This window comes from Bombyx mori, chromosome 17, assembly GCF_030269925.1.
Source record: "Bombyx mori chromosome 17, ASM3026992v2".
NCBI lineage: Eukaryota > Metazoa > Arthropoda > Insecta > Lepidoptera > Bombycidae > Bombyx > Bombyx mori.
The window spans coordinates 9,886,407-9,909,580 of record NC_085123.1 but is presented as its reverse complement, the minus strand read 5'-3'; the positions used below and the strand labels follow the sequence as shown (position 1 = coordinate 9,909,580).

Genomic DNA, 23,174 nt, shown 5'->3' with positions numbered 1-23,174 from the left:
TAATTCATGTTTCACTTAACACTATATGGCCCGCGAGACTGTCTTATCATTTAGCGACAAAGATATGTTTGTAATTAGATATGAACTATATCCTATTAAAATAATGCCTGAATCTATTTTAGGTAGCATTACTCCAGGCCTTCCAATTCCTCAAGCACCTGCCTTCCACACAACGGTGGGTAATACTACATATACTGCGGTGGAAATGTTCACGCATTTGGGCTCTGGTCTCTTGGTGGTTCCATTAGTTGGAATCATCTCGAATGTGGCCATCGCCAAAGCTTTCTGTAAGTTTTTATTTTGGTATTTTTCATCTAAATTACTTAAAGTTTTTATTGTACTGCTTAGGCAACAAATCTATAATTGTTTTACGACGATTCTATGAAGTTACATACACCTTTTGTGTATATTCTTTTCGTTTCTTGTAACAATGTACAACATAAACACAGCTTAAAGATTCTTAACAATACATCACTATTGTATTAACCTTTTTAAGTATACTATTTTATATATACCGACTGAACAGAATTAAAACACATTGTAACCGAAATTACCCACCTACTTTATGAACCACGAAAAACACGAAAAACAAATAACTCTCATGAATTAAAAAGTTTCCAAACAATATGCTTCGGGAGAAAAAATCCAATATAACATTAGCGCCGTAAAAACTATGATTGATCGCCGAAAGAAAGAATTACTTAACAATGGAGGCAATTAATTAGAAAAGAAAAGACTCGTTCACGACTGGCTAGATGACGCATTAGCCATTCCCTTTATCCCGAATATTTGGCAAAAAATCTAAGAGCTTTGTCTGGAGCACAAAGCGCCGTAATATTCGTCTGAACAAACTAAATAACATTATCACTACTTAGTGATTATTTGTTCTGTTCAAACACGATATTATCGAGCAACGTGAGGCCCGAATCACGATGATTCCGGAGTAATAATATTCTCTCTGAGGGACAGGAGGTTTGTTGTGATTTCGGTGCAAAGAGGATTATATCCTCATCAAAAATTCTTCCTCAAGCACGCTACAGTCCATAAAGAAACATTACATACACACAGCTTTATTTCAAAATTGAAATGATAATGTAAAACAAAGGGTTTTTGGGAAACACATTCGTGGCTCTTTGGTATAATTGGAGAACATGATTCGGGTTTGGGACTGGATATGTTCTTGGTCCTCAGAAGCATTCGGATTGGCCTCCTGTAATCCCAAATAAAAATAGACGGAATATAAAATATGAGGAACCAATTTAAAGCCTCTGCTTTCAAATAATGTAATTAGTTTATTCCTATACGACTAATAGTTTTCCAAAAACATAAAGTCCATGACATTTAATTTTGTGTATGCCTAATGACTGAAGTAAAAAAGCTATTAAGTGCACTTTAAGTAGTTGTTTGGGTTGATCTCTTGTAATCGTATCAAAGGAGCATAGTTCATTGCCAATACTCATAGTCACTGCATCTCCATTTATTTTTAGTATTACGTTGAATGAGCTATACCTTAAGTATTTCTAAATACCCATCTTCAAAATACATAGTTTTGAAAAGAATCGATGACTTGAGCTACCCATGATTAGGGAGCCTGCTTTGGTCGCTATAAAAAGGAGAAGTTTTGTCTTGACTTCGTTTTGATTTACCCGAAATAAAGGCAGGTTGGGAAACGGTTCATCAAACTTTTTCGATTTATTAGTAGTCAGAAAGAAAGTGACCCTTCGAGTAAAAAAGTAGGCGTGAAAACTGTTTAATGTCGCGAACGTAGATAAGTATGCGAAAGCTTTCAACAGTTCGCGAACAACTTTTAAGGACTTTCAACATCAATTCAAACATGAGTTCAGTGGTGACAGAATAAACTTTAATGTTTCGTGAGCTTCTCACGGGTTTCTATAATGTCACTAACTCTTATAATTTGATAAAGCTCCTTCAGGAAGTTTTAAAATAAATAGGTTATGTTTTGATATTACGATTGAAGTTTTTGAAAGCTATATTTTAAAGCCGTATTTTCCTTGGTTTTCGTTGATCGGAGACATAATTAAATGTACTTTTACGGTTTTACAAAACAATTGGAAATGTTTTTTTGTATGGATAATTAGACGGTAGTTAGCACATTACTCAAATGTCGACGATAGCACCTTAGTAGTTCGTAATTACGAAAATGAAAATCTGTGAAGTAATCGAGATGTCGGAAATAATAAACGTAAGATTATACCACAGAAGTAGTTTTGATTATATCTTTTAATCGTCGTCTAGAAGACTTCGTTGCTGGTTAAACCATAGAAGTAGTTTTGATTATATCTTTTAAGGTTATTGACGACGTTGCTGGTTTATTCTAAAGAAAAGTACGTGCAGATATATTTTGGTAAAGCGATTGATATGATCGTTTTCATTTCTACATAAAATATTGCTAACAATACAATCTATAAGTTAACTAGTGCGAAGATTGAGTTGTAATTATAAAGTACTCTACAATGTACGAACGAATTGCTTTTCAATTCTGTATTGCGTCGATGTTGAACACTATTAATTAACTTATCGACGAATAAAATTTCTCGAATAGTACTAAACTATGAAGCAACACCGCTTCGGACGCCACGATGTAACGATACAATAAAACTTAATACCGCTCCGACCATTCACACTGAACGGTTCCCTGTAAAATATCGCCCAAGAATATAAACTATAACAATCCATTATTCTTCATTGCAACGATCGGCAGGGCTGGATTTAAACTTAATGCCGCTCCTGGGCACTGGAAAAAAATCCGCCCCAATACTGGAATGTATACTTAAACTTATAGTTTATATATTTTATGTTTCAAAATTAAAGTAACTAATTTATTGCAGAAACGTTATCATATGTAATACATTCCAAAAACATAAATAAATATTTGTTTTTTTTTCTAACAATTATAAATTTTTCACTAAGGGTGACTCATAATTATATTACATCATAAAAAAAACTAATTAAATTTCTTTAGTTCCAGAAAATAGAAAAATCCATTATTATTTTAAATGTCCAAGGAAATAAATTGATTAAATCATTTTGATGAATTGAATTTGTTGAATTATCAATTAAAAAGAAAATTATTAATTAATTATATTGAGCAATGTTGATAGGAATTAAAAAAAAAAATACTTTCTAAATTTTGCCGCCCTGGGTACTTGCCCCGACTGCGCATAATTTAAATCCAGCACTGACGATCGGGAACGTTAAAGCGATGTTTAAACAAAGTTGACGGTACTCAGCGAACGGCAGAACGTTGGACGCCACTCAGGAGATAGTGGCTCTGGGCGCTTGCAACTTGTTCGGGGCATTCTTTCGTTCGTTTCCCGTGAACGGTTCGTTCACACGGAGCGCTGTCAGCGAAGCTTCCGGGGTCAAGACGCCGGCCGCTGGTTTCTATACTGGTGAGTCTTCTTAGATCTATATATTGTGTAAGTTTGCACTGGGTACGTGACAGTGCATCACAATTTGTTTTCGTATGATTTTTTCTTGTTGCTTTTTATATATTTTTTTTCCTACCTATGCTGATAGCCTTGAGAGGCTATTTCAGCTTCACCCTAACGTGTAGATGAGCTCACGGGGCTCAAACCGAAGTGATGCTAACACTGGCCCTAGCAAGAGCAGTGCTTCGCAGAATCTACCACCGGATCGGAAACGCGACCCACTGAGAAGATCCGGCGAGAAACTTTGTGGGCTGTGTATATGGGTGACTGTTGCTGATGTAGGCTGTTAGCACAGACAGAAAATCTATATATTAATACGTGAAGCAAAAACTTTGTACCCCGTTTTACGATACGAAAATTGCGCGGACGGAGCAGTATGAAATTTCCCAGACCTATAGAGAATATAGAGAAGGAGTGCAGAATTTCCATATTTTTTTAAATTAAGCATAAAAAATACATTAAATCAATAAATATAAACATTACACACACTACCATGTACTTGACACACACACGCATGCATACTATATGTTGATTGTCAAACTTTTCTTATTGTTTATAATTTATAATCTGTGATTAAATTGAGAATAGATTAAAATGACCTAAAGGCCTTAGTTACCAGGTCATAAAATCCCTTAAAAAAAGAATAGATTAAATAATGTTTGTCTTTAATTAATATTTGCCTAAAGTGTAGTCTTGCCGAAATATGTGGTTATGGAATTTGACAATAGGATCGTAATACTGTACAAACTTATAATTTCAATTAGTTATAGTCGAATGACAGAGCACAATCTATGGTCCCCTCCTGGCTGAGCCTTTGCTCGCCCACCTGTCCTGGTGAAGCTGGAAAGGCCTCCGGGCCACCAGTAATCTTTCGATCATAAAAAAAAAAATCGGTGGTCGTCTATAGTCAAATACCGTTATACGTCGTTTGTAATATAATGGCTGAGAGTTTGTTTTAGAGTTTCAATAGTGAATAAAATAAGTTTAATGATGAAGATAACGATATTTGGTTAAAAGTATTAAGCGAAAATAAGTTAAATAATGTCGTCGTATTTCCGACTTCAAAATAAATTGCAGATTGTAAAGTTTTAAATGTTTTAAATGTTTAAAAATAATTTTGTTCGACGGGGTCCAGTATCCCTCTCTCTATTTTCATTTTCCTCACATTTAAAATTTCTGATTAGGTCTATTGTAATTACGGGAAGGAAAGGTCATTTATGAATCGGGCTTCATTGCTCGGTAAACCGACGAAAAAAGTCATCACGCCCAATCTTGTAAGACCGCATCGATGGACACCAACTAACGTCTTGCTTATTTCTACCATGGAGCAGTAATACGTTTCGGTTTGAAGGAGCAGCCCTTGCTTGAACTGTAATTTCATGTTTCAAGATGGGCGACGGCATTAACGTTGCTGATGTCTATGGGCTCTGGTGACCACTTAACACCAAATGAGCCGTGAGCTCATCAGCTCATCTTATCAAAAACAAGCCTAATATTGTTGTTCGGAACTTCGAAGTACTTAAGCTTTAAGATTATCTTGATGTAAGCTCGATTAAGGTTTAAACATTTTTAGTTCTCTTTTCTGTCACATCGCTACCCACTAAGTTTCTCGCCGGATCTTCTCAATGGGTCGCGATTCAGATCCGGTTGTACATAGATTTAGCGAAGCACTGCTCTTGCTAGGGCTAGTGTTAACAGTTCTTTTTTTTTATTGCTTAGATGGGTGGACGAGCTCACAGCCCACCTGCTGTTAAGTGGTTACTGGAGCCTACCATCAGTAATTACACAAATTATAATTTTGTGGTTTTCATTTTTATTACACGATGTTATTCCTTCACCGTGGAAGTCAGTCGTGAGTACGTATTTCATTAGAAAAATTGGTACCCGTCTAAGATTCGAACACCGGTGCATCGCTCAATACGAATGCACCGGACGTCTTAGGCCACGTCCGTTAGGCCACGAGGCCTTCAAAATTCTCTCTATTTGAGCCCGCGTGTTCACCTACCGGTCCGCATGAAGTTGGAAAAAAATAATCACATCGTTCTGCTCCGTTTGAAGTAGACGACTTTGGAAAGAATTTTAGATGACGAAATTGGTGTTATGTGACCCTCTTTTTTTGGTTCATTTTTCGTTGTTACCATTGGTGACCAATAACAACGGGCTTATTAATTCTTTGAAAGGCCTTTCAATATCGTGAATTTATATCATAGACGAGTCAACTAGCACAGGGAGCTCAATCCAATTTAAAGTTGTAATAAGAATCCGTCAAATAAGAATCATGTCATTAAAATTCTGAAGAAGGTTATTTTCATCAAACCTCTTCAAGTTCGATAAGAATCCCTTATACGCTTAGTGAATCACAACCATAGACGAATAACTTAGAAACTTCAAGATAAATGATTCGAATTTCAGAAACTATTCAAATAAATACAAATCAGTCTAAGATATTGGATTATTGACTAGATTCGAATTAAATTTTGTTGAAAGTTGAAAATCTTTCCAATTATTATATTCCTCAGACTGTTAACGATTAATTGGAGGAATTTATAAACTATGAACTTATCAAATTACTGAAGATTGTACAGAAAATTGTACCGCAAAATGGTCCTTGAAATGAAAACAGCCAGTGTTGAGATTCCTGACACGATAGCCGTAAAAAATCTCATTCGAAAATACTATATATGATACATATGTATATAGTCACTTAGCAAACCATACCATACAAGTCAAGTTTTCCATAATGTAGACCGTATCGTATTCATGGAGGCATCGCATGTGTTGGAAAAAAATATATTCAGTTTTTTGTCTCTGCTGAAAACAATTTAATTTTTTAATTATTTATTGTTTTGACGTGTGGACGAGCTCACGGCGCATCTGGTGTTAAGTGGTTACTGGAGCCCATAGATATCTACAACGTAAATGCCGCCACCCACCTTGAGATGCGATTTTTAAGGTCTCGGTATAGTTACAACGGCTGCCCCACCCTTCAAACCGAAACGCATTAGTGCTTCACGGCAGAAATAGGCAGGGCGGTGGTACCTACCCGTGCAGACACACAAGACGTCCTACCATAAGTAAAGCAAAGATCTGAGCTGTATTGTAGTCAAGCGACGATAGTTACATTTCACAATTATTAAAAATGTACAAGGGAACATAATATACGGTGTTGAGGGAAGATGGGGCGGTTTCCAACCATTCTCAAATTTCGCAAAATATCTGCTTTAAAATTTTCAAATCAATCAGTATTATACAATATTACATATTAGTAATCATTTAGAATCAGATGGCTTGTGAAGGTATTCAAGGTATCTACCTGATTCTGAGTGGTAATTGTCGATCATGGTGATAGCTATGTCAGAGGCAAAACAGTCACGGGGCTACGGAATACGGATTCCAAACTGGGTGTAATGTTAATGGTATTTAAAATAGAAATCAAATGATAATGTTTGTTAACTGCTACCAAATATTCAGTAGCAACATCTAATAAGAAAGATATTGAACATTTCAAAGTAACAAAGAAAAACGAGTAAGTTTTCTTGGACTTAAGGCATTCGGTGAAAAAGTTTCACGTTTATGATGGACGCCCTAAGCAAACTCTGACATCTTGTTTAATCAAATGCCCTGCACCCCTGACGCTGAGGGCGCCGTAAAGATCGCATGTCGCGTTTCGTCAGCTTGCAAACTTCGGTTATTTAGAATTTGCATTATTCAAAGATCCCTCCGATGAATATTTACTCGGCTCAATTGAATTTCAATAGATTTTTCGGGTTTTGCATTAAAATCGAGCATATCTACGAAACGATTCGAGGCCACTTTTGTCTGAGATTTTTCAATATAAATTTTAGATAGCGTCAAAGTTTCGTTCGAACGAGATATCTCGGACAGTACCGAGAATGTTTTAATCTCATCTGAATTAAATCTAGACGAATGGCAGCTTTGATTTATGGAATATCTTCGATGGTATACGAAATTGATCAGATTTAATCTGTTTGTCTCGGCGTGGTCAGATGACATCACGCAAAATTTGCTAAGGCAAACGTAATGAATATTCTATATTTCATTTTTCATATTGTGCAGTATACATAGCGTTGTCTTGGAGACTGAAATAATTCAAAAAAAATTCTTTGTAGTTGACTGTCACTATTCAGTTTCCCCGGAGTTTTCAAATCGAACAAGTAATTTGGAGGTGCAAACTTTAGTTTATTTTTTTATTGCTTAGACGGGTGGACGAGCTCACAGCTCACCGGTGGTGTTAAGTGGTCACTGGAGCCCATAGACATCTACAACGTAAATGTAATATCTCAAGGTGGGTACCTTGAGATATAAGTTCTAAGGTCTCAAGTATAGTTACAACGGCTGCCCCACCCTTCAAACCGAAACGCATTACTGCTTCACGGCAGAAATAGGCAAGGTGGTGGTACCCACCCGCGCGGACTCACAAGAGGTTCTACCTTTAGTCTTTAGTCTAAAGTTAATGCGGTTGTTTCGTTGCTGTTGGGTTTAAGACAGGGGATTTCTTGTTTTTCCTTTAATGAATTAAATATATCATTTTTATAAAGGTAGATTTTTTTTATAAAGGCGTTATAGTGAACCGTACAATTTCGACTTTAAATTCAGGTTTTAAGTATTCACGTTATGATATTTATAAGCTCTTGTGAGACTATTTCAAATTAGATCAGTTGAGAGCTCGCCTGCTCAAAAAAAGTCTAAAATACTATAGGCAATTATAGCTTTTAAAATATCATAATCTAATTTTTTAACAGACTGCTGGTGTGTCGAATTCGAAATCGATTACAATTTTAAACAACTAATTGTTATACTTCTGAGGAAATTTTGGGCATACTTCTTTGCCATTAACGTTATCTTCATCAAATGCAATGCTATATAATGATAGCAGTGATGGTGTCTTGAAATTTTATTAAATCAAAATTGTCTCTCACTTAATCGTCAGGCGTTTTGACATAAAATAGGTGACTAATTTGTTTTGTTCATATGAATAACGAAATCAATATGTTAGATAATTTCAGACTAATTCGATACTATATTATGTTAAAGAAGGCTCGGGGTTCATTTTTATGGTATTTAAGTAAATCTTTTTTGGTTCATATTTGACTCAGTGGCAATGATCACCGCACCTGGTCGGATAGGAACTTAATCATACGCGTGTGGGTGGGATGATGTCACTAGCCTGTTTCGTACATGCCGATAGATAGCCCAGTCTCTAGCAGGACATAACAATGATAACGGGGGTCACGTTAGAGCGATAGGGATGAGTAATTATGCTACCACTTCATACATTTATAAACAAAGCGTATTTAATAAGTTAAGGATGGCATCGAATTGTAACCGTTGATTCTTAAAAACTAGACAGAAGAAAGTTTACCAGAGAAAATCGATATATAGATCGTGACACCTAAATACTAGTGAAGCTTTCGATAACCTGTACCTACTGTATTTTTCGCCGGATCTACTAGGTGGATCGCGATTCCGATCCTGTGGTAGATTCTCCGAAGCGTTGCTCTTGCTAGGGCCAGTATTAGCAAACTCACCTACCGGACCGTGAGTAGCTGGAATAGCCCCTTAGGCTATCAGCGATGAGGTAGGGAAAATAAACTGTAACACAACTGTGTGCTTAGTGTGAGTTTCTTAACGTTTTCGATAGCGTAAAAGTTAACCCAATTTTGTATGCACTTGGAACAGCGCCTCTAGCGTCAAACGTACGCAAACGATCCCATTCCATACAAATATCAGCTAACTTTTACGCTATCGAGAATGTTAAAAAAACTCGCACTAAGCACACTGATGTGGGTTTGTAAGTAATATTAACATTAACAGGTGTAATCGTATTACTGACGTTGGCCCTCCTGACTCCGTACTTCTTCTTCATTCCGCGCGCCGCGCTCTCCGCCGTGATAGTTTGCGCCGTCCTGCACATGGTCGACACGGACATACTGAAGAAACTCTGGAACACCAGCCGTGAGTACCGCAATGATTTACGACGCAAACTGTGTACAATATTAACGTGGGTCACCGCACTGCGTCAGATTCTTGATCGTAAATTTATGAACTCGCGTTCCGTTGTACAGATTCACAGGAAATTTATTTTGTTTGTAATAAATACAATGACGGATTCGGAGTTTGATTTTGGTGTAATGACAATAAATTGGTACGTAATGTAATGTACTTTAATGAAAGGTGTTTCCGGTACAGTTGTTTGCGATGTTGTGAATGTCCCCGGGAGAGTCCTCGTATTTGAAAAAAAAACCCATTAAATCGAAACATTTTTAGATGTTCCATTTATTTTTTACTTATTTAATATATTTTGTACACAAAGCTGTTAGAAGAAACACGACAATAAGGATACAGTGTACAATGGCACTCCATTTTAAAACGTCATCACTATAGATGCAGAATAATTAATTATTTTAAGTATCATTACCAGCTTTAAGTAACCCGTAACGTATTTTTCGCAGGCTCGATCGATTTTCTGGTGTAATAATAATTTTAGTATCAGTTGATTTATTTGATTACCTATATTAAATTTCGTATTCGGTATGGCACCGAACCGCACCCGTATAATCTCACTAAAGATTATAATGAGTAATTCACTTATTTAATTAAGGATGACCGTTGACCGAAGAGGAAGCGTATCACTAAATTATTCCTGAAGGATTAGACAAGAGCTGCTAATACATAATATATTCCTATTTATTTACTTAGGTAATGTATTGTTGTTGTGCAATGTACAAGGATAGCTTAGGTGTGACATTGCTAATATCGCCTGCGACTGTAAAGAACCAAGACTGTGATAGGATGTCACGTATTTCGGTCTTAGAATACAATTGAGATTTCGACCTGATTGTTAGTAAATATTTATTTATATTAAAAAAATAAAAAAATAAAAATATTTTTCGTTTTTTTTTCAGTAATTTACATTTACTGTTGTGTTTTACCACGATTTGTAGTGTCTGCTACTTCTACTAGTGCCACGGCAGTGGTCATGGTGCTATTAGTAACTACACAGCGTTTATTTTTATCATAAATAATTCCTTCATCTCGCGTCCATCTCCTCAATGCTGTTGGAGCCGCCGTCTCCGCGTATCTATTGAATAATGCTGATGAAGCTTACACAAACTTTATATCCACAGGATTAGACCTGATACCGCTGTTGGGTTCCTTCGTATGCTGTCTAGCATTGGGTATCGAAGTGGGATTGATATGTGGAGTTATAGTAGACATGCTACTGCTGCTCTACTACCATTCCAGACCCCCACTCGATATAGTTTATGTTAATGTGAGTCGAATACAATTTTATTTTTGTTGTTGTTTGATTTATTGATTCAAAACGCTGATTTTTTTAAATATTTGGCCGACTATGGCTTCTTTTGGAACGCCACGGCCACTGTAGGTAACTAATTGTGCATTTATTTGTGAACTGTTACATAAAGATGGTAGCTACTGGGTGGCTCCGAAATGAAAATCATGACACAGATACATTTTTGCGACTTTGATCCAGTTATATTTATTTTGTCTATATGCAATTATAAATACACCGCGTGACTCAACTGTGAGCCGGTATTATTTAGAAATTATAAGAATAATACTCAGCTACAGAATCTGAAGATCAATTATCATAGGGGCGTTTAAAAGCTCTCATAAAAAAATCGAGTAAATTAAGAAATAATGGTCTTATAATTTTTTTATTTATACAGGACGGAGTTTTGCCAGCGCATTTTGCGATCCATCCGTGCGGCGGTTTGTATTTCGCTGGAGCAGAACAAGTCAGATCAAAACTGATATCTCTGAGAAAACCTAAAAACAACAGCATCCCGGCTACAGCACTAGAAACATTAACAATAATACCTGATTCGGATAATAATGGAACTAGTGATGGGAACAATATCGCTAATGGAAATCATATTGCCAACGGGAATTTATCCAATGGGAATAATAATGCCAACGGGAATAATGTTACCAATGGGAATATCAACGGTAACTTTATAAGGTCCACAGAACTTCTAGTCGTGTATTGTGACGCAGTGTCTAGAATGGACTATACTTTTTTGCAGGTAAGTTTCTTGATTAAATAAAAAATAATTTCTATTTTATTAATAATAATTAGTGATAGTTGTAGTAATTTTATGACTCGTTTGGTGTTAAGTTGGAACCATATTATGTATTGCCCATTTGAGATATGTGATCGAAGTTTCCATTGTAATATAAAGGCAGGAATAGTTCTGCTTTGACACTTGATAGATACTATACTATAAACTAAAATATATATAAGTTTGTGTATGGGAACTTGTTGTATGTTATATATATATTGTTTGTATAGAGTAACACGGACCCCTAGTTTGAGGCCAAAAGACCGCGTGTAACTTAACAACAATATTAAAATCTTTCTGCTTTGCAACAGAGATATAAAGTAAATGCAAAACAATAGATTTTATATACCTAGTAATAGATACATTTATAATATTTAAGTGCCATATTAGCACATGCAGTTAGTAACTCTATTAGATTTACCTGATGGTCTCCGTATAATATAATATAGTTTTGTTACAAAGTTCATTAGGATATTCACTAAAATAAAACACACTATCTACTAGAGTATATATCCGCATCTGCCAATATCGCACTTAAATATTTTTGGATTTTTTAAATTCAATAAGTATCATGACCGCGCGTACAAAAATCATAAATCACATAAAATATTTACGCAATTCAACATTCATTTCGTCATCGGACAGGGAGTTATTCTCAACTGCGTTTGAATAACTAAAGTTTTTCCCTTTTTCCTCGTTTACATATTAACCACAAATAACAAAGCAAACTGAGTTTGTATTATTTTTTCGGAAACATTTCGGTCTACGGTTACACAGTTAAGCAATTAGGCTTCATAAATGACGTACGGCTTAGACGAGAGATTCGCACTCAATCACATCGCTCAACGTACTAGCTTCCTTTCTTATGATTTATCGTCGGTTCAAATCTAGTACGTAGTATAATATCGTAGTAAAACAACAGGCCACATTACCAAACTCTGATAGGTAAGAATTCCCTTCGGATTTTTGTTATCTGGTACCGCTATTTAGCCGCGAAGCAGTCATGATTTGTGGATTAGAGGATAGAGGAGACCCGATAAACAATATAATGAAGATTTCGACCTCATGCCTCAAGGTGGATGTTGCAATGACTTTTCAGGTTGTGAAAAGCTCATTCGTCAACGTCATTCGACGGCCTTGAGTGCTTAGTGCGAGTCTTTTATGCAGATGAATTTTTTGCAGATGAAACAGCTAGCGGCAAACGTGTTTGCCTACGTTCCAATTGCATACAAATTTGAGTTAACTTTTACGCTATCGAGAACGTTAAAAAATTCGCACTAAGCACAATGGTTGCCGGAAACACACACGAGATAAACTAAATATATTTAATAAAGATACTGATATGACGCGAACATCTCAATTTTCGCACGAAACGAAGCACTTCTCTGCTAGGGCTAGTGTTAGCACTTTCTCTTAGGTTGAATCTTGTGAGCTCGTCCACTAAGCCGCGAGTAACTAGAATAGCCCCCGAGGTTAGCGGCGATTTGGTAGGGAAAAATGTCTAAATTGTAGAATAATGGCAGCCGTTCTGCCTTAATGCTTAGGGCTAAAAATAGGATATTGGGACTAGCACTAGCCATTTGCACTCAGGATCGGCCCTAGCTAGACAAACTCATGGCCCATCTGGTGGTTAAATGGTTACCAGAGTCCATAAATATCTACAACGTAAACGTATGAGAGACACGAGTTCTAAGGCCTCGGTTTTTACAGTACAACGGCTGCCTCACCCTTCAAATTGAATGGCGTTACTGCTTCACGCAGAAATAGGCAGAGTGGTGGTACCTACCCGTACGGACTCACAAGACGTACTAATACTACTAATACCAGTTGAAATGTATCTTCCAAACGTTTTTCAATATCGTGTCCATGTTTCAGATCGTACCTATTCTCTCATTTACCAGCATAGATTATTTAACATAGTATCTCATTTAATTTTATTACATTTCAATATTCATTATAATGGAATTAATTACATTGTTTACTAGGTGTTATTTATAGCGATTAATAAATCGGTCATGAGTCAGAAGAGCACAACAAAGGAATATCATGGGATGTGAATAATACGAATTTGTAATATTGTATTGCTTTGTTGTCTCATAAAGTACAGTTTATTGTTTGACAAGTATTAAAACTATGAAATTCTTTGTCAACGTTTAGTATAAACATACTTTAGTTTTAAGGCATAAATATCTGCCCACATATTTCTACTTGGGAACCGAAAAAAAATCTTCGTAGTTAGTTAAATAATGCATCAAGAAAACAGATTTTTTTAAATAATTAAAGCAACTTTTGCGATATAATGATTTCTGAATGATTAATATATAAATCTACAGTGGTTTTTACGGATGTTCTGTTATAACTACTGAACCATCCATCCGATTGACTTGAAACTTAGTATCCATGTAGAAAATGCATGTACTTAATGAATAGACTAATATTTATATGGGTGTTGGACTCCCTACATCAGTTGCGGGGGCGTTAATGATGAGAATCTTTGTGGGGGTGAGAATTAATGATGTTAATTTAAATGGCCAGCGAAGCGGACGGGTACAGCTAGTTTTTTATAAAAAAAAATGTTTGACGCAATGTTTAAATGTTGACAAACAATACCTAAGTCCGTGACCATGAACAACTGTAAAGTACCCGAAACGTCGGAAATAATATAATTACTTAAAAAATGCAAAATTGAACCGTAAAAGTTAGTTTTTATTATGTCCTCGACCCGCAAAAACCGAAGAAAATATGTACTATGCGTTTTATTTCTCTTCTTGCAGAGTTTGAAAATGTTAGTGGCGGAATGGTCACGTGGCGGTCGCGTTTTCTGGTGTGACGCGAATCCCTTAGTGAAAGAACAATTGCTGAACGTTCTCCAGGACCCTCACTTCTGCGACGCCGAGCAGCTCAGGATACTGTTGGCCGGTAAGAAATTATATCTCCCGGCGGAACGATAGACCTTTGAATTCTTTGAATTGATTCACAGAAGTATATGGAGTGCAGAATTAAGGAGCATCATATCTGTTTATTAAAAAAAAGATGTGTAGTGTCGTGGGACACCGGATAGGAACGAAGTTCCTTAGTATAAAAATATTTATTTTAAGTTCTATTCGAGGTATAAAGAAAATAAAACTGGAGGTTTCGCAACAACCCACGGTCATTCGGTAACGTGCGAACTTATTGTGGTACACTTCATTCACTGTTGTTTGCATAAGAGTTAGTGTATTGCGCAAACGAACACTGAGACCGTGGTCAATTAATGATAAAAAAATATGTTATTTTTTGTACGTTATTACAAAGTTAAGTCGAGCAATGTGTGCATTACTAATAAAAATCTTACGTTACGGAAGTTTTTTCCCGGTTAGGGTGCCCGCGGTCTGCTCACAACACCATGCAGATCGTTAAGTCTCACATACCCCGCGCGCCCCTTTTGCGCGGGGACCTCGTAGGAGGTTCGGCCCCCCTACCCGGAAAAAAAAAATGGGTACCCCTCCGCTTCGTCCCATAAGGAACTTCGTTTCAAAAGTGGATCAATAGTAGCAAGTGGAAGGATTTTAAAAACGGTGCCAAAAACTACCACATTGCATTTCAGTCCAGCACACTTCGCTGTGTTTAAAATTGCTATATTCATATCATTTTCACTGCTTACACAAGCGCTATTTCGGCCAGTCTATTAACAAATAACTGGTGCGCGTGCAGCTTGGTGCGTGTGAAAGAAGTGAAACTTCTTTTGCAGGTTTCTTCATTTTTCATCCTTAAATCAAATTTATTTTTTAATAGGGAATGCTGTGTATTAGAGAAACGACCTAGCTCGCTTTGTCCTTTCCCTCTCTTCACGGTCGAGTGGTTCGCGAGACGCTCCGTCTATTTTCTCAGTCTCGTTCGTCCTGCACTGTATCTTTTCTCTATAGCGGTAATGAATCTGTCGGTAGTAAAATTTTACTCTTAACGCGCCTAAAGAAGCTTAACTTCAATAACTTTGCTGATTACAGGTAAACTTTTTTTCAACTTGTCCCCTTTATAAGATGTTGGTCCTTACCTCTCTACCCTCCGTAATAGAAGAAGAACCAAAATTTGAGTTTTGTTTTGGAAATTTTCCACTATCTAATATTCAAGAGTGTTTTGCGTCTATCATATTAGCGAAATGAAGCAAGTCATTGTCCGTCGACTTCGTTACTCTTCTAAGTTATCTATCTCTGTAGCGCAATTCATACTTGTTGTTACATTTTCTTGATTAAATCGAAAAGATAAAAAAACCTTATCGTTTCGTGGATTTTTATTTCAACGTTTTCATAATTCGAATGTTGCATAATGTACGTAACATATAACAATAATTTAAACATCGATTAATCAAAAAGAAGTACTGAATAAGAATTTGACCAAAATCGTGCCTCAAACAAAACAGTGAACATTATTGGTAATCTAAAACTACCGTCAATTTTTTTTATTATGTAAACCGAAATACGAATACTAAAAGCAGAACAAATAAGCAATCAACAACGCATGATATGAAATTCGAAAACCGGCCGAAAATTATTTTATTTGCCTCAATATTTCAAGTGTTTAAAAGCAGTTTCCGGTTCCGATGCGCGCGCGGCTAGTGTTAATGTACCAGTCGACTGTGACATATTGATGGCACAATTGAGTTTATTTATTATTGGAGCACCGCCAACCGATCGTTTAATGTGCAATCAAAATAATTTGATTGGCTGCATACGAATTAGTGTTATACATGATGTCGTAGGCAAACAGTCAAACGGGACTTTTCGCAATATGGACTATCCATATATTTTATACGTAATGTCATTTTTAAAATATATACATATTATAATAAAGAAAAGCTGTTCGTTAGTCTCGCTAAAAATCGAGAGCGGCTGGACCGATTTGGCTAATTTTAGTCTTGAATTATTTGTGGAAGTCCAGAGAAGGTTTAAAAGGTAGATAAATATGAAAATGCTCGGAATTAAATAAAAATAACAATTTTGTTTTGCCTTTGATGTGCTCCCCGTCGAACGGATTCCTTTTGTTTGTTTAAAGTTTATTTTATACAAAAGTTTAGGTCTTTTATTCATCGATTGAGGCACTACGAAGTCTGCCGGGTCAACTAGTGTTTAATAGTGTCAGAGCGAATAAAATCTGTCCTATGAATTCCGTGTCGGTCATCATATCATCGGTTTATCATATACACGAATTCAACATAACCTAGACATCAGCCCGCTGAGTTTCTCGCCGGATCTTCTCAGCGGGTCGCGATTCTGACCCGGTAGTAGATTCATTCGCGAAGCTCTTGAGTTGTTAGGTCTTCTTTGAGGCGCTCGAACAGCTGTTAGCAAACCCCATCCTTCCTGGCTGAGCTTTTGCTCGCCCACCTGTCATGGTGAAACTGGAAAGGCCTCCGGGCCACCGGTGATCCCTCAATCATAAAAAATCATACATTCACTATGAAACATAATTAACACTAAAAGTAATGTTTATAACATGAAATTGTTCAGTAAACTGTCACTCAAACGAAGACCTGGTTTTTACTGATGGCAGGCACTCTTGTGAGTCCGCACGAGTTGGTACCACACCGTCCTGCCTATTTCTGCCGTGAAGTAGTAATGAGTTTCGGTTTGAAGGGTGAGAGCAGCCCTTGTAACTATACTTGAGACCTTAGAACTTATATCTCAAGGTGGGTGGCGCATTTTCGTTGTAGATGTCTATGAGCTCCAGTAACCACTTAACACCAGGTGAGCTGTGAGCTCGTCCACCCATCTAAGCAATAATAAAACCATCAAATTTATTTTTACTGTTCAAAACATTCGATATTTTGACTTCAACTGTAACAAGCCGCCCATCATGAATGATACCGATATTCGTTATTTAATTGGTTCCAGGTACTCTGTCGGAAGATTCACAGGTAAACATAAGCGATACACAACTCTAGAAAACTGACAACGTCCATTTAAATAATAAGATAATGCAACTTATGTTGACGAACCAAAAAACTACTGTATTTCTTGTTGAATACAACAAAAATAGCAATAACAATTTCTATCCATTAATAATATGGATTCAAAACTGAAGAATCCAAAAAATCACTAAGAAATTAGAGTATTTTACTTTCAGAGTTTGTAATTAGTGCGTGTATGATATATATTAGTATAGATATAGTAATGTAGATATGTATATGATAAAGTATCAACTTTAAAAATTTACTCGTGACGGCGAAAACCAACTTGCCGAAGCCGAAATGAAGTCTTTGTATAAATGAAAGGTTGTGATATTACAATTTTAGCTTTGAGTGAATAATTTTTATTTAATTCATCATTTAGATGTGTACTGTGTATGTTATAATATTTAATGGAATCTGTACAGTGTTATCTTGTTGATGTTTAGTTTTTAAGTAGTAAAGCATTTGGAAATGAACGACTTTTTTTTTGGTAAAGCAAACGTCGTTTTTAATTTATTCATATTTATTTATATTGATTATGGAAAACTTACATAAATCATTTTAGACATGTTTACATCTATTGTCAGTACGGTCAAACGGCCTGCTGCCAGTAATGACGTAAATTTTAAAGTTCGCGGGTTTGTATATACTTAGTCTGGCTATACTGTTACAATTAAAAATAAACAAAATATTACATTTGAATTTGGAATCTGTCATTTTTATATGATTGCTCATTGAGTTATCTCATTTTGGCGCCAATACATTGTACAATATTTTGTGATATTAAAATGGAGTGGGGTGATAAAGAGAACCGAATCGCTGTGATTGCATTACACAAAGTAGGTATGGAGCCAAAGGCAATTTTTAAAACTCTCCATACGCTTGGTATTAGTAAAATGTTTGTGTACCGGGTTATTAATAGGTGCAATGAGATCTCCTCTGTTTGTGACAGAAAAAGATCTGGCCGTCCACGTAGTGTTCGTACGAAAAAGGTGGTCAAAGCAGTAAGGGAAAGAATTTGAAGAAATCCTGTCCAAAAGCAAAAGATTTTATCTCGGGAGATGAAGATAGCACCTAGAACCATGTCGCGTATTTTAAAAGATGACTTAGGACTTGCAGCCTATAAGAGACGTACTGGTCATTTCTTAACTGATAATTTAAAAGAGAATAGGGTGGTAAAATCAAAACAACTACTGAAGCGGTACGCATAGAAAAGTTTTGTTTACGGATGAGAAATTATTTACAATTGAGCAACATTTTAACAAACAAAATGACCGTATTTATGCTCAAAGCTCTAAGAAAGCTTCCCAATTAGTCGACAGGGTGCAACGTGGGCACTATCCGACTTCAGTGATGGTTTGGTGGGGAAGCTATGAAGGAGTGACTGAGCCATACTTGTGTGAAAAAGGTATCAAAACATCGGCACAAGTGTATCAAGATACCATTCTTGAGAATGTAGTGAAGCCCCTTAACAACACCATGTTCAATAATCAAGAATGGTCCTTCCGGCAAGACTCGGCGCCAGGTCATAAAGCTCGGTCTACGCAGTCTTGGTTGGAAACGAACGTTTCGGACTTCATCAGAGCTGAAGACTGGCTGTCGTCTAGTCCCGATCTTAATCCGCTGGATTATGATTGAACGCCATGATAATTTGGAGTCCCTAAAGCAATCCGGTACGACTGGCAGTGAAAAATTTTCCCATGGAAAGACTGCGTGCTTCTATTGATAACTGGCCTCAACGTTTAAAGGACTATATTGCAGCCAATGGAGACCACTTCGAATAAGCTTTTTATACTTCAAATTGTTTTATATTTATATATTAAACTAACACACTGTAAAAGTAATAAATGTTTTTTGCAATCGTTTTTTTTTTTTTAATTGTAGCTGTATTTATGGCCAGACTAAGTATATACATACTTGTACAAGTTCACCGGGCGCCTTATCATTTAGACCGACGACGACTTGGTTTGTTTGTAAGCAGTATTGCCCGTCAGTAAGACAACAAGCAACCAACAACCAAAAAAGCCTCACTATCGAATAGGCCCTTCGAGAAATCATCTTCGTTTTTTAAATTAAAATGATGATAAAACGTAGTATTAATTTATATAAGAATAATTATAACTTTATAAAAACTTTTCCTGTAATGAAAACGACTTCCAAAATACCTATTTTAATACATTACGCTATTAAAAAAAAGATTCAATCAGTTATAATTAAAAAAAAAAAACATTGGCACATTTATTTCCAATTGATTAAACAAAACGTATCGCTACCTGTACCAAACAAACCACGTCGAGAAAGACGTAATTTAAATCAGACACATGTAAAATATAAATTTATCTCTCACATACACATTTTAGATAATCAAATTAAAACTAAAACTTTGCACATTTCGTATGATTGATTGTTTGTTTTTGTAAAATTTTTCCTTGTTTTTATACCTTGTAAAAGTCAAAGGTTGACAAACACTGGTAACGATGTGGACCGACCTATATAAATAACATAACGATCAACGAGACGACACATTTGAGTGAACGTAGCAGAACTAGGCACAAGTAAACCGGTTCCACTGTTAATACATTGCGCAAAAATGAATTTCGTCAGTGTGGCGTTGTTAATAGCCACAGTAGTAATGGCGTCCTCGGCGGAGACAGATACTCCGAGACATTATGACCTCAATCAAGCCAAAGAATTGTTCGAAATTTTCGTCAAAGAACATAACAGGGAATACAAGGATGATGCCGACAGAGAGCTGCATTATCAATCATTCAAGAAACACTTGGCAGAGATAAACCAATTGAACGAGAAGAATCCATATACTACGTTTGGCATTAACAAATTTGCTGATTATACTCCTGAGGAACAGCAGAGCAGGTTGGGATTGAGGCTGGTGAGTTTTATTTCAAATTATGTCTTTCTGCATTATATTGATGTCATTAACGAAATCAAAACAAGCTGCGTCATTTCAACACACTTGCCTTGATAAACACGACAGTGATATCATTTAACCACAATTCAATTAAAACTGGTCTGTATGGCCTGGTGTTGAAGTTCTAAGTTAACTGCTTTTAGTTTCATTTGACATGAATTCCATTTTGGAGTTCATTGTTTTTCTTGATGCAGACAAAAACAAATTCGTTGTTTATACAATTTGGCGCTTGCGACGTTTTAATGTTCAACAATTTTGAGGAAATAAGTTTTGTACATATAGCTCACTTTACACAGTACCGTGTGCATTATTGTGTAAATATAATAATATATATTATTTAAGCATTAATGTTCCAAGTTTCCAACGCCATATGTTCCTGTCTGAATTTAAAAGCATTCACCGTATCTAAACTGTGTTAAGTGGTTGCCGGATAACTTTTTTACCTACCTGTTCGCTGGTAGCCTAAGGAGCTATTTCAAGTTCTCGCAGACGAGTAGATGGGCTCACAGGCTTAACCTGAGAGAATTTACTAACACTAGCCCTAGCAAGTGCAGTGCTTCGCAGAATCTACCACCGGATAGGAATCATGACCCACTGAGAAGATCCGACGAGAAACTCAGTGGGTTAAGCCTGTGCCCATATAATGACGTGAAAACGACTAGAGATTTGTATCTCAACTGTTGTGTAATGAATACGCAAATTGTATTTGTTGAGGATTTTTAATTTTATTAAAACGACGTAGTTCCTTCATCGTGGAAATCATTAATGAACTCGTCTTCAGTATACAGTTCATTAGATAATAGCTGCCTGCATTTGATTTAGATGTGAGCATCGACGTTGTCCCTTTGTTCGATACGAGTACACTGGGCATCTCATCCATTCGGTCATGTTGTTTTTACATAAGGAAAACAGAATTGAATTAATACTAAGATGCTCAATATAGAAACTGAATATACTGCAATCGTACATATGTGTTAGCTTTGACACGTTGATGCTTGGTGGTTGTTGTTGGATATCAATCCTTGTTAAAAAAAAATTAACTAGTGGGATGTATGGAATTAAGCACCAAGTTTGAAGTACCGCTAATACCTATTGTTTCTCTATGAAAATGGTATATGTATTTTATTTGATGAGTGTGCACAAAGACACAATGTCAGAGGAGGACTGAGAGATTATGAGAGAAAGAGATGAATAATGTAACGCCAAACTTAACTTAATATGTTTTATTTTTCAGCCTGCTAAGAAGACATAAGTTCTGCGACTTCAGTCTATCGGAATGCTATTCCAAACGAAATAAATGTATTGTGACTGCTTGTAAAATGTTTAAAATTTATCGAATATGATTAATAAACTATTTGAACCATTTGTTTTTAGAATTTAACAAAACCGTTTGTTAATTAGCCAATGGTAACATAATTTTCCTTTTCTGTTTAGGCATATGTCTATGTTTCAGAAAGCCTTGGCGTTTTTATTATATTTTTTTATTACTTAGACCGGTGAACGAGCTCAACTCTCTCCTGTTATTAAGTGGTTACCGGAGCCCATAAACATCAACAATATTAATACCGTCACTTGCTTTTAGAAATGCCACAGAACTGGCAGGATGTATAGGATACTTTACAATTACCCGGCGACTTTACTGCAATATTATAATTGATATCGGCAATGTGGGATCGTGAGCTCAGCAATAAAATATTCATTTTAAAATCACTTCTTTATTTTCCTCGTTTTGAAGTGAGCACTACCTCTTGTTCCCGACAACATCGACGACATGAGAACCCTCTTGTCGTGGCCGCTGGAAACTACATACCCGATCCTGTAGACCGAATGGTAAACAGTCGACGTCGCCCAAAGCACGTCATTACGGTGCTTTTAGGCACCACAAGCACCGGTCACCGTTCTCGTCGAACCTATCGCTTGCGACGAAAGGCTCGACGAGCGAATTAACCCACAGACAGAGCCCACTGAGTTTCTCGCCGGATCTTCTCAGTGGGTCACGTTTCCGAACCGGTGGTAGATTCTGCGAAGCACTGCTCTTGCTAGGGTCAGTGTTAGCAACACTCCGGTTTGAGCCCCGTGAGCTCACCTACACACGTTAGGGTGAAGCTGTAATAGCCTATGAAGGCATAGGTAGGAAAAAAAGACAACATCGACTATCCTGCTCACATCCTCTCTCCTTTCACTCACACTCGGATACGGTGCCATTTATATAAACAATAATTCATGCGTTAACATTAATTCTCACGCTCATATCAATATAATATAATACTCACCCCTACCCCTACCCTTTCCCCAACAATTGTAAATCAACGAGTAACCATCACTTCTGTTATTATAAATTACCCATCAGTAGTAGTAATATTTACTTTCTATACTGGTGGTAGGACCACTTGTGAGTCCGCACGGGTAGGTACCACCACCCTGCCTATTTCTGCCGTGAAGCAGTAATGCGTTTCGGCTTGAAGGGTGGGGCAGCTGCTGTAACTATACGGAGACCTTAGAACTTATCTCAAGATGGGTGGCGCATTTACGTTGTAGATGTATATGGGCTTCAGTAACCACTTAAAACCAGGTGGGCTGTGAGCTCGTCCACCCATCTAAGCAAAAAAAAAATACTACTAATTACCTCATTACCGAATTTTTATCTGAGTGAGTACTCACCAGTCATGTACAGCGTGACCATTGTGATAAGATGTGTTCTGAGGCGTCACACCTATATATTTCTGTTACATGGATCTAAATTTCTATGGTTGGGACAGCCG

The 23,174-nt window shown here is 36.6% G+C and overlaps 2 protein-coding genes across 3 annotated transcripts in view; both read left to right on the top strand.

Moving 5' to 3' along the window:
- Positions 1–21,777, top strand: part of LOC101743197 (sodium-independent sulfate anion transporter) — a 53,714-nt gene extending 31,937 nt beyond the window's left edge. For both annotated transcript variants that reach the window (XM_021352172.3, XM_021352173.3), the window contains exons 6-12: positions 123–287; positions 3,252–3,413; positions 9,288–9,428; positions 10,601–10,746; positions 11,165–11,521; positions 14,332–14,476; positions 17,428–21,777. In XM_021352172.3, the coding sequence (XP_021207847.2) occupies positions 123–287; positions 3,252–3,413; positions 9,288–9,428; positions 10,601–10,746; positions 11,165–11,521; positions 14,332–14,476; positions 17,428–17,477 (1,166 nt within the window). In that variant the 3' untranslated portion in view covers positions 17,478–21,777. The remainder of the gene's footprint in view (positions 1–122; positions 288–3,251; positions 3,414–9,287; positions 9,429–10,600; positions 10,747–11,164; positions 11,522–14,331; positions 14,477–17,427) is intronic.
- bcpi (BCP inhibitor) lies at positions 20,023–21,775 on the top strand. Its single transcript, NM_001043592.1, has 2 exons — positions 20,023–20,373; positions 21,647–21,775. The coding sequence occupies exons 1-2, from the start codon at positions 20,074–20,076 to the stop codon at positions 21,662–21,664; spliced, it is 318 nt and encodes a 105-aa protein (NP_001037057.1). The 5' UTR covers positions 20,023–20,073; the 3' UTR covers positions 21,665–21,775.
- Positions 21,778–23,174: the final 1,397 nt, after the last annotated feature.